Source organism: Hipposideros armiger, unplaced genomic scaffold, assembly GCF_001890085.2.
Source record: "Hipposideros armiger isolate ML-2016 unplaced genomic scaffold, ASM189008v1 scaffold_131, whole genome shotgun sequence".
Taxonomy (NCBI): domain Eukaryota; kingdom Metazoa; phylum Chordata; class Mammalia; order Chiroptera; family Hipposideridae; genus Hipposideros; species Hipposideros armiger.
This window is the reverse complement of record NW_017731481.1, coordinates 2,433,185-2,445,805: the sequence shown is the minus strand read 5'-3', so window position 1 is coordinate 2,445,805 and position 12,621 is coordinate 2,433,185. Positions and strand designations below refer to the sequence as shown.

The following is a 12,621-nucleotide window of genomic DNA, read 5'->3' as shown; positions in this document are numbered from 1 at the left end:
TTGGGCCAGTGAAACATCCTCCACAACTAGACTGAAGAACAAAAGGACAGCAACTTGTCTCTTCCCTTTCCCCCAATTCCTCAGCGCTGTTCCCATCCCCCAATTCCCCAATAAAAATCTTAAAAAAAAAAAAAAACGAGTGCAAGCTCTGAGCAACAGGGTCGCTGGTTTGATTCCCGGCCCAAGCTGAGCTGTCGCTGAGCTGCAAACAGGTGGCAGGATGGCTCAGCCAAAAAAATAAATATAAATAATAATAAATAAAATAAAATAATGAAATTTAAAGTGATCATTTTTATTTCAAACTGCAAGACACAAAATTAGAGCAAAAAAAATAAACTATTTTCTTAATAGTAAAAAGCAAAGGAAAAATACAGGAGAGATGTTTGTTTCTTCTTGAGAAGGTTCCTTGTCCTTTTAGCTCTCCACATATTGTAGTCCCTACCCTGGACACATTTCCCAATGTGACTGGGCTCCGTACTTTGTGCTGTCTGGGCCTAGATTCCCTGGAGACCTCTAAGTTCCTCAAGGAGCCTGGTTATGTCAGTGGCCAGGCAAATGAAATCTTGTTAATTTAAGGAGTGAGACTTGTAACAGGAGAGCTCTAGAAGGAAAAACAGAAAGGTTGGCTATGCAACTATCTGTGCAACCTGCTTGTAAATAGTCTGCCTGGCCTTTACTGTGTTTCTGAGCTGAAGAGAAACTGAGTGTGTGTATTCCGTTCTCTGACATAAAGACTACGGGATTCATAAATACAATTATAATTGTGTTGTTTACTCACAGTCTATTCTAAAGACTGTGCTGGTATATGCTTGGAAGGTGAAGAGAAGTGGGTGTTACCTTACACTTCTTACACAGAAGTGAATACTGTTACACTTCAGCTCTTAAGAGAAAAATGGAAAATTCTTGAGTATCTTTTTGGAATATGATTATGGAACATATTCCATGATGTGTCATATTAACAGGTTGTTTTTTTATAAAACAAGCAAAAACAACCTCTTACCCTTTCAAATAGTTCCATGCGCTTTCATTATGTGGTACTAGTTTGATCATTTCCAGAGTGTACCTGTAAGAAAAAAATGTGTATTTTATACACAAATATATATGTTTATACTTTTAAGAGCAGAGTTTACAACAGTTTTAGTAAGATTGTAGCACAGCGTGCCTTCATGAAGGATCTGTGCCTTCACTTATTTCTTCTAGTGGGCTTTGGTACTTCTCTAGGTCACATCTAAATTAGAGAATCCCTGCATTTTGCAGTTGTCAATTCTTATTTATATAGTTCCTTCCTACTGTATATTTGTATCTAATTCTGGGGAAGGATTTTAATTAATATGAAAAAGGTTCAATACACAATCGAAAAATAAGTTAATGTGGGAGATCTTCTTTAATTTAGGCTTTCCCTCTAAAGGAAATATCATCTAAAACAAGGAGATTTTCCTTTTATTGGTAAAACAATCTTGGGGGAAAAGTCTAAGATCTACTTATGCTTGACAAATCCTTAGTCACTGAAAAAGAACTATATAATCTTAGAAGCTACAATAAAAAAAAAGACAGCATGGAAATGATATAGACAAAGACTAAAAATAAGAAACCAACACAAATGTGTATTCCTTATATTCCAAAACAAGATTACTAGTAAACTAGGATATGATTCCCAGTCAAAATGAATACTCCCTGCCTTTCTCTTCTCCTGAACTAGATTATTAAATATAATTCAGATCCAATTACAACAAGCTCCAAGAAAGTTACAGAACGTTGCTTCACTATATATTTGCTCAAATAAGTCACTGACTAAAGTTTAGTAATCTTGCTTTTGTTGCAGTGATGCTACAATAGTTTGGTTTTTTTTCACAGAGAGTAATAAACTCATTCAACATTATCAAGAGGTTTTTTCCAACTACTTTTATATGACCTAATGTTTTAGTTATTTGTTAAACCATGTCCCTACAGATCATAACTGGTTCTTGTCGAAGAGTCTTAATTTCATTTTGGCAATACCGAAAAAAAGTGTTTTTACATACATGCACTAAAGCATTATCTGTTTTAAAGGTTAAAACATGGACTGTGATGTCAGACTGCCTCGCATTAATCCTAGCCCCTTCAGTTATTATTTAGTGCACTTAGGCACATTACAGAACTACTCTGAATCTCAAGCTCTTCATCAGGTACCTCACAGTATTGTTATGAGACTTAAATAAGAATTCCTGGAATACAGTAAATGCTTGATAAATGGTAACTATTGTTAATAGTACTAGTAGATTATGTACTCCAATGGAAATATGGCCATGATACATTAAGTGGAAAAAAGCAGTGTGTATAATATGACTGCCTAGGCTACTGTGCATAATGTTTGCAAATGTATTTATAAGGCTTGGAAGGATTCACACTACTTGTAGCTTACCCTAAAGAATGGGATATGAAAAGAGGGCGAATAGAGAATTTTGAGGTTTTATTTTATATAATTCAGTACAATTCCCCCCACAGTTAAGCTACATTCCTTTTATAATAAAAGGGGGAAAAATACAGAAAATAATCAGCTATATCTATCTGAATTTTTAGAGTTAAAAGAAATTAAGAAATGAAGTTCTAGATAACTATAGTTATTCTTAGCATTTTAAATATTTATTTTACCTATCTGAAGGGTATAATAAACCTTAAGGGTAGAAAACTTAGATTCTTGGCTGATTATTTCTGTTTCGATTTAGTAATAGAAAGCTAACGATCTGCCTTTGAAGGCTATGAGAAAAGTTTGCATTTTCCAAACTCTTCATATTCAATTTTTAAATACTTTATTACTCCTAATATAGTAAGCTATAGTAAATAAGGAATAGGTAATATTTTAAAATCCCTAACTATTAATTGGGTTAATTCAAGGTAGCATTCAAGGTAACCTGAAGCATTCTACCTTTTGGCAAGGAAGCTACTGAACTTTCTAAAGGATGACAACTTTGCTTTCCTTCAAAGCACTTTTTTTCTAATCCTCACTACAGAATACCAACTCTAAAAGAAAAAACAAATAGTTAATAGAGTACTGAAAGATGAGTCTGAGTTTTCTATGGTTAAGCCCCAGTATTTAGGTCTGCTTAAGAATAAAATTATTTCAGTAAGTTCAGTTATTCTTTACATCAATACTATTCAATAGAATTTCCTATGATGATGGAAATGTTCTTTATCTGTGCTGTCCAATATAGTAGTCCTATTCACATGGGGTACTGAACCCTTAAGATGTGACTAGTGCAACTGAGGAATTTTTAATTTTTATTGAATTTTAATTAATTTACATTTAAGAGCTATCTGTGGCTAGTGACTACCACACTGGACAGTATAGCTTTGGAGAGTAGTGCAATAGAAAAAAAGCACAGGTGTGCTGGAGGGGTACGTGGCTGCTCCAGAGAGAAGCCCAGAGCACAGAGTTAGTGTAGGACACTGGATTGTAGGGGTTTTTTTTGGTTTTTTTTTTAAATTTATATCACAAGACCATGTGAAGAATAGAAGAGCTAGTGGCCCTTATCCAAGCAGAAGTAAGGCACGGGAGATGAGAGGCAGATGTGCCATAAAAATCAGCTCTTCCCAAGAGCTATTAAAATAACTTTTATAATTAAAATTATGAGTATGGTCTCATGAGGCTATGAAAATAAACATGTTCAAATGACAGCTTTACGTATGCTAGACCAATAGTTTTCAATTGGGGACGATTATGCCCCCAGGGGACATCTGGCAATGTCTGGGAACATTTTTGTCACAACTCACAACTGGGGTGGGGGTAGTTACTACTGATATATAGATGCTCCTTGACTTACAATGGGGTGATGTCCCAATAACCCCATTGTAAGTTGAAAACATCTTTAAGTCGAAAATGCATTTAATACACCAAACCTGTAGAACATACTTTAGCCAAGCCAGTTTCTACTGAATGTGTATTGCTTTCACAACATCTAAAGTAAAAAAATCTTAAGTTGAACCATCATTAAGTCAGCGACTGTCTTGAGAGTGTGCATAAAGGTCAGGAATGCTGCTAAACATCTTACAATGCACAGGGCAGCCCCCTACAACCAGAAGTATCTGGTTAAAAACCATACACTCGAGTAATGTGGCAGCTGGAGACTATCATCTACAATGCAACAGAATTTAATGATATAGTTTTAAAATAAGAGAGAGAGGGAGAGAGAGAAAGAGAGAAACAAGCTTCCTAGACATTAGGAAATCTAATTTCAATCTGTAGTTGCAACAATATTTTAAGAAAGTTAAGATACTATACAGTAGAGGGATACTATATTATTTGTATACATATCACTATAGATTTCATCTAAGTATTCTGTCCTATTAGTTCAATGAGGGTAGACTGAGGGCAGTCTTGACCTTTGCTGTATCCCCAATGCCTGAGATATAGTATACACACAAATATTCTTTTAATGAATGGTGAAGGAGATTACTAACTGGACTTCTCTTTCCAATATAGCACAATCATTGTAGCCAGTGGTATTAGAAATTACGAAGTATCTTTGGTTCCAGACAGAGTTATTTCTCACGTCCTCTTTAAGAAGTTGGTCTACATACTGCAGCTCATTATCCCAAAGTTTAAATTCCTAAAAGAAAATAAATAATAAATTATCCAATTAGAAATGTCCCATTATTTATAAACAACAAAAATAAATAAATTTCAGCAAAGCTAAGAAAGCTGAACTGAAGATGTGGGACTTAGCTCAGATTTGGAGGAAAGTGATAGTTGTAGGTCAAGAAAATGGAAGGAGAAAGAATGTAACCAAAGACAAGGGAATGGTCATGAGGCAGGAAAAACACTAGGAAGAGAGAGCAGCCAAAGTGGCCTGTAACTCAGTACCATCTTCTTCAGAATAATTTAGATACCAAGAGCATGTTTATACTATTTGACCCAAAAATTATTCCGAAGAACTAAATCAAAAGCAAAATATAGCATATCTAACTAAATGCTTATGCACTGTTTATGGTAAAAATTTAGAAGGAAAAAAATCAAATTCAGTAATAAGAAAATTATTAACTACTGTATATTAATTTGATTAATTTTATATTAATATATCATTAAATAAAAGGAAAATATTCAAAATGCACATATATGACAAAATTACATTAAAATACATGCAGAGAAATATACACAATTAGATTTAGACAAATTTTTTACATTATAAAGCTGTTTAATTAAAAAATTATGGGGAGAAAAAAAATGTAAAAAAAAAAAAGGGGCTGGCCGAGTGGCGCGATGGTTAAGAATTGGCTTGGGACACCAAAAGGCCCCAGTTCAGATCCCACATATGAGGGCCAGTGACACTGCCCTCTACAGCTAAGATGCTGAGCAACAGCTCGACCTGGAGCTGGGCTGCCATGAGTTGCCAGCGACGGCATAGGCTGCAGTCCCTGCTGCAGTGGGCTGCCATAAACTACCATGTGTAGCCGGCAGCCAATGCAGGCGGCCAGCAGCTGCCGTGAGCAGCCATCCAGAGGCGGGCAACTGATCTGCCTCGCCAAGGAAGAGCGCAATGATGGTGCCAGCTTGGGCCAGTGAAGCAACGTCCTCCACAACTAGACTGAAAAACAAGGCATCAGCAGCTTGTCTGTTCCGCTTCCCCCGATTCCCCAATAAAACCTTTAAAAAAAAAAAATTATGGGGAGGAGCAATTTGAAAAAAAGAGGAGAATGATCAAAACTTATAAATGCTGCAGAAGTTGGGGACATTAACTATGAAAAAGCTACTGGAGTTATATTTCTTATTTGTAATAGTAAAAAAGTAGAATTTCATGAAACGTAAGAATACTGAATACCTTTAGAAAATGTATCCCTTTAATCAATTTTAGAAAAGTTTAAAATTTTAAGTAAAAAAAATGGTGAAATACTTTTGGTATAATGAATAGTGCAGAAAGTAGCAATCACTGGAAAAAATTCAAAGGAAACAACACTTGAATTGTTTGCTAGAGTAAATAAATGTCCAGAGTAGGAGTTTTAGCTATTCTCTTCTATTCAGGATTTAGTATAGAATTTTAACAAGTGGGTAGAAATAAAATATATAATAATTACTGTAAAATCATATTCCAAAGTTTATGTATGCAAAAACCTTAGTGTTCTATACCCATGTTAATAACACACCTGTTATTAAAAAATTACTACTTTTTCTATTCAATTTACTAACAAATATGTGATGCAAATTTGATCTAAAAAATATTAAGAAGTTACTATTATTCTTCTTTAATACGAAGCTACTCACCAACATATCTCAAGAGATAATAAAGGTTAACTAACATGAAGGATGTCAGGTTTTAATTATGTTAATAATTATTAATAACTATATATGTATTGTAATGATCTGTATGTCTGTTTCAGTTCAGAAGTATACTTACAATTTAATAGTAATTGTAATTATTTGAGTTAAAAATAAAAATCTGAAAAGCACTGTAATAAGCAAGGCAATACCTGAATAACCCACTGTCGATGTTGCCAGGCATGATAATTCTTTGCATCCTGATTAAGAATATCAGCAATAAACTCAAGCTCTTGAGATGGATCTTTTAGCCATTCCACTAATACCCGCCTATGATGCCTAAAGCCAGAAGGGAGAGAGGTTTGTGTTAATCCACCCAAAAAGTAAAGAATCAGCTGCATGTGCTATGCTAGGTGATGTGGAGGGACACTTAAGAAACAAATCTATCCCTAATTCTCAAGACTCTCTTGGAGACAAAAGGTAACACAAAGGAAACACTAAGAGAAAAAATTTCAGAACACTAAGTAAGTTGAAAAACATAAAACAGTGGTTTGTGTGTAAAATGAAACCAAATAGTTTACAGCTTAGAGAGGAGGTTTATCTCAACATAAATCTGAAGTACAGTAATCTTCTGACAACCACAAAATTCTGTCAAAGAATTCTGAAACATTCCTAGATGGCATAATGAGACTATAGAAAACATAATACCATTTTATAAGTATAGAAGCTCCTCTGGTTATAAATAGTCTGTCAGTTGTCATTAAGTCCAAGTGTCATCATACAAGCAATTGCTTGTTCCACCAGTGTGTGGACAGAATTGAATTCACTTCTACTCTCGCAAGTAGCTATGACATGTTACAAGTTTGTCTAAAGAGAAGTTTTCCACCTTGGAAAAACCAAAATACATACCCCTCGCTATCTACTTGCTATGTCTTCTTTTCTCAACAGCCAAGCCTCATCTCCCATTTATGATTCAACCCACTATGTGGTTTCTTTCCTCTTCCTACCACTTTCCTCCTCACACATTGTGGGAAGACTGCTCATGCCAAGGTCACTCAGTAATATCTACCTAATTAACAAATCCACTGGTCATCTTTTAGTCCTTACTTTCCTTGGCCTCTCAGCAGTAGTTGATATTGTCATCTGTTCTCTTGGGTTTCTGTGACAATGCTAACTTCTGGTTTCCTTTCTTGGTCATCCTGGAAAACTTTTCTGCCTCTTACATAATGATGCTCACCAGTGTTCCATCCTCAACCTTCTGCTCTAATTCTCTCTAGGCACCCTTCTTCACAGCTATGACTTCAACTCCAGATAAGCATTTACAACCATGTACTAGACAGTTTTACACAGGTTTTCCATAAGCACATTAAACTCCATTTGTCCAATACTAAATCCATCCTTCTTTCCTAGAAATGTGCTGCTTTGTCTCCCAAATACCCCAAGATGGTGATACCACCATTCACACAGAGGTCAAGCCAAATATATAGATATCATCCTGTCGGTCCTCTAGTCATTTAAACTTCAAATTCTGTTGCTTCTGTCTCCAAAACCTTTCTTATATTTATCCTCATCTTTCCCACCCCACCACACTCTCACTAACCTATACCATTGCAATGGCCTACCAGGACTGTGAACCTATTCCATTTAGGTACCACCCCTCTGTCAGGACAAACCTTCTAAGACACAAACCCAATCATGTTACTTCCTTAATTAAAACTTGTCAGTAGCTCTACACCGCCATTAAGGTCAAATCCACACCCCCTATCAATTTTCATAAGGCCCTTTATGGTCTTATCCCATGACCCCCCAAACATACCGAATCACATGGAACTATATTCCATTGAGCTCTTTCTTTCATGCCTTTCCCCAGAATAATATGCCTCAAGTCTTTCCTCTCAAAAGTCATCCTTAAATCTCAGACATGAAAATAGAGTCGTATGTGTGTCAGTCATTATATTGGAAAAAAATAAAACGGTGGTAACTCCTGCATTATGAGAAGGCAGTCGGTGGAAAGTGGAGACAGCTCTTGATGGTACACCATGTCGTTTCTACTTTACTACCTTCACCACCACCATGTCCTCCTCTTCCTCTACCACCACCACGATCACCACTACACCACCGTCACCGCCTCCACCACGACACCACCACCACGACACCATCACCACCATGACACCAACATCACCGCCTCCACCACCACTACAATACCACCTCCTCCTCCCCTTCCTCTATCACAAGAACAGCAGCCACAGTAGCTTCCATTCATGGGGTGCTCACTATATCCTGGGTGCTGTTCAGACTCTTTATTTCTCTGTCCTCTTGCTCCATAACGTTTCTTTTTTCCATTGTGTTCTGCTCCACCCTTAAATAATTATCCACATTCTTGTCTATGTTAATTTAGGGGCCTAATTTCTAGAATAAATATGCTGTGAAAAACTCTACCATTATGCTTTTCACACTGCACTGTAAATGACTGGTTTTATTATTTGCTTCCCCTATTAGACTGTGTCTGGTTCATCTTTGTATCTTCAGCATCAATCTAAAAACTTTGAATAAAAGAATAAAAGATCAAATACAAAAAGTCATTTTTATGATACACTGAAAACATTTTTTTTCAGATTTGCTTTACTCAAAATTCTTTCTGACACTAGCAGTATTACATGCTAATGTCAAAATTTTAAATAACAGTACCAAACATTTGAGTGTTAACTATGGGTCAGGCACCATTTTAAGTACTAAACATAAATTTATTTCATTTAATCCTCCTAACAACCCTATCAGACAGGTAACATTAGCTCCAATCCAAAGCAATAAAATTATAAAGAAACAAATAATTCCCTATATTCTCATCATGCACTGACAGGTACTATTAACATAGTGACATGTTTCCTTCTTATTTTCATCTTACCAAACTTGGTAGTTTTTGGGCTGTTCTTCTATTATTGCAGTGATGTAGTTCATTTCCTCATGTAGATCCTTTTGAAGTGACTTTAAGAGAACTCTTCGAAAATGCCTACATTGAGTATCAAGCATTCAAAGTCTCATTACTCCACATGAATTGCCTAACCACTGTGTCAAATAAAGCTACAACAACATAATTAGACGTGTGTGTGTGTGTGTGTGTGTGTGTGTGTGTGGTTGTCTAAACTTATATGACTATCTGGTGATTGTAAGAATCAAGCATTTAAAAACAAATTTTTTTTTTTAATTCCCTTTACCCGAACCCCTCCCCTTTGTCAACCATCAGTTTGTTCTCTAGACACACGGGTCTGTTTCTGTTTTGTTTATTCATTTATTTTGGTTTTTTTTAGATTCCACATATAAGTAAGATGATGCAGTATCTGTCTTTCTCTGACTTATTTCACTTAGCATAATACCCTCTAGGTACATCCATGTTGTCACAAATGGCAAAATTTCAATTTTTTATTGCTGAATAATATTCTATTCTATACACCACATCTTTATCCATTCACCTATTGATGGATATCCAGGTTGCTTCCATATCTAGGCTATTGCTAGTAATGCTGCAATGAACATAGGGATGCATATGTCTTTTCAAATTAGTGTTTTTGTTTTCTTTGGATAAATACCAAGAAGTGGAATTGCTGGATTGCATGGTAGCTCTATTTAAGTTTTTGAAGAATCTCCGTACTATTTTCCCTAAGAATCAAGCATTTTGAAGTAAATATAGTGAAAGGCAAATGTGAGATAGAAGACAAGACAACCAACTAATGATTATTTCCAGGTAATACTGTGTTCTATTACATGAGAATCAAAGGCCTCTCTTTCCCTGTATGGTACAGCTTGTTCATTTAGATAATTGTTTATATAATAAATTAATTCCATTACAAACATTATCACTTTTAAAACCACCACAAAAATGTTAATAATAAATAAAACAAGTGTAGCGGAGAATGAACTCTGTATCTTCCATAGAAGGAGCAATGTCTAAAATGAAAAAAAAGTTACACTTTAATTCAAGAAAAAAAACAGCTAAGAGTTACTGCCTCTGGGGAGTGGGATTCTGGGAGTGAGAAGGAATGGGGCAGAGGTTGCTATTTTTCATCGAGTCTCTGACTTCTGAACTCATATATAAATTATTATTCTGATAAAAATTAAAGTCCAGTTAAGAAAAAGAAAAGCCATCCAAACTAAAACATGAGACATTTAAATAGGGAATATTAATAATGTGTATTACTTACCATACTGTATAATTGGCTGCATTTAACTCAATAGCATCTCTGGTTAGTTTAAAAGCTCGTTCACTTCTTTCATCACGCTGCAAAACGGCCCGGAAATAATCATAAACATCTCTAACTGGAAACAGAGCACAAAAGTGCATTAGGACGGTGTTTCTTGTTTAAAACTAGCATTATAATGTAAAATTTTGTATCTTCAAGGAAGGACATTTTATTGCATTACTTAGAATAAGCAAAACAAAGTCAAATGACTGTGTGAATGCCACCCTAATAACACTTCAGTGTCACAGCCACAAAGTTTCTAAAACTTGTCTTTTTTCACTCAACATTGTTTGTGAGAACTGTCCACGTTGTAACAGATCTAGATCCTCTTAATGGTTATATAGTATTCAATTGTATGACAGTGATATTTTATTTACCCATTGTCCAAAACAGGGATGTAGAGGAGGAAACAAGAGGTACAGAGAGGTTAAATATTAAATAACGTGTCCAAGGTTAGAAAGCCAATAAAATGGTGAAGATAGAATTTGAACCAGGTGGTTTGGATCTTGAAGTTTGTGCTCTTAACCTCCTAGTACATATTGTCTGATGCCATATGCCAGAGTGAACCCAGAACGTATCATAGAAGCAACACTTCAAGGTTGTATGGGTATTTTCCAGTTTTACATTCTGCTTTCCAAAATGGCTAAACATATGAAAACTACCATCTAAAATTTATGTATCTAAAATATATATATCCTAATACCTGATATAGTTTTAATCTTTGCCATTTAACTCTTGGGTAGAAAATGGCATTCCCATTCTACTTTGCATATCTTTGATTCATAATAATAGATTTCCCCCCTATTTAATGGCCAATCGAATTTTCTCTTCTGTGAACTGCCAGTTCATACCCTTGGTCCATTTTTCAGTTAGTTTGCTTCCTTAACCTTTTGTAGGAATTCCTTATAAAATTAGTTTGTTTCCTTAACCTTTTGTAGGAAGAATTCCTCATAAAGTTCTAAATATCAATCCTCTGTTTTGTATGGTATTATGTTTTCCCATACCGCTACTTGCCTTTTAATTTGTTCATGGTGTCTTCTGTTGTGTAAATTTTAAATTTTGATATACCTATCAATTTTTTGATCAGTAGGTCATATTTCTCTATATTTTCCTTTGTGGTTTCTAATCATGATATACAAAGGGTGCCAAAAAAACATGTATGCATTTTAAGGAAGGAAAAACCTTTTTTTTGCTGTTCTAAGAATGCATCGTGTGCTTGTTCTGCTAACTCCTGTCTCATGTGCACATTGCTTGGTTTACGTCTGTGGTGAGCGTGTAAACTGTTCCATCAGCATAGCAGAAGAGGCAGGACTTGCTATGTGAGGCCTCCTGGATCTTCCCTTGTGCACACCACTCATAGTACCATGCGTCTCAACCTTATCACGAATGTGTGCAATTGTTAGGCGTGTTGGAAGTTCTGTTACATACTCACACCTTCACTGTCATTGCACTTCCACAAAGTTCTTGAATTTCCAATACCACTCCAAAATGGTCTTGAGCTCCTCGAACAACAACTGTGCTTCCACCATTTTCTTTGACTGTCTTGCCTGTCGCATGGTGACGTTGGCATTCATTTGATTAACGCCATCTTTTGAGAGAACATTGTACTACACATTGCTACTATAACTAAACTTAGAAAAATAATACATAGATAACATCTCTTAAAATGTGTATACATTTTTTTGGCACCCCCAGTATATTTAAGAATTGAAGATGTTGATTTTTTTTACCCTGCAAAAAATGGTCTTATTAAATGATTTTTAACCCCAAGAGAAATGTATGATTGTATGTATCAGTTTCTCCAACATCTTTGTTATAGGTACCTTATAAATCTGAAAAAACTGTGGTTTTCATGTCTCTGATCACTAATGAGGTTCAGGTCTCTTTACAGGTATTTTTATTTCTTCCAGTGTATTATATCTTCATATATAACATCTCTCACAGTGTGGAAGTTTTGCATTTTTTTTTTTTTAAAGATTTTTATTGGGTAATTGGGGGGATGGGAACAGTGCTGGGGAATTGGGGGAAGGGGAACAGATAAGTTGCTGTCATTTTGTTTTTCAATCTAGTTGTGGAGGACGCTGCTTCACTGGCCCAAGTTGGCACCATCATTGCGCTCTTCCCTGGCGAGGCAGATCAGTCGCCAGCTTCTGG

At 35.6% G+C, this 12,621-nt stretch overlaps 1 protein-coding gene across 2 annotated transcripts in view; it reads right to left on the bottom strand.

Moving 5' to 3' along the window:
- Nucleotides 1-12,621, bottom strand: part of FNTA (farnesyltransferase, CAAX box, subunit alpha) — a 20,329-nt gene that overhangs the window by 3,318 nt on the left and 4,390 nt on the right. The window contains exons 3-7 of one of the 2 annotated variants that reach the window (XM_019649287.1): nucleotides 10,429-10,543; nucleotides 9,135-9,239; nucleotides 6,442-6,568; nucleotides 4,438-4,586; nucleotides 1,001-1,063 (exon numbers count right to left, since the gene is read on the bottom strand). In XM_019649287.1, coding sequence (XP_019504832.1) covers nucleotides 1,001-1,063; nucleotides 4,438-4,586; nucleotides 6,442-6,568; nucleotides 9,135-9,239; nucleotides 10,429-10,543 — 559 coding nt within the window. The remainder of the gene's footprint in view (nucleotides 1-1,000; nucleotides 1,064-4,437; nucleotides 4,587-6,441; nucleotides 6,569-9,134; nucleotides 9,240-10,428; nucleotides 10,544-12,621) is intronic. The other variant, XM_019649288.1, reaches the window with a different exon arrangement.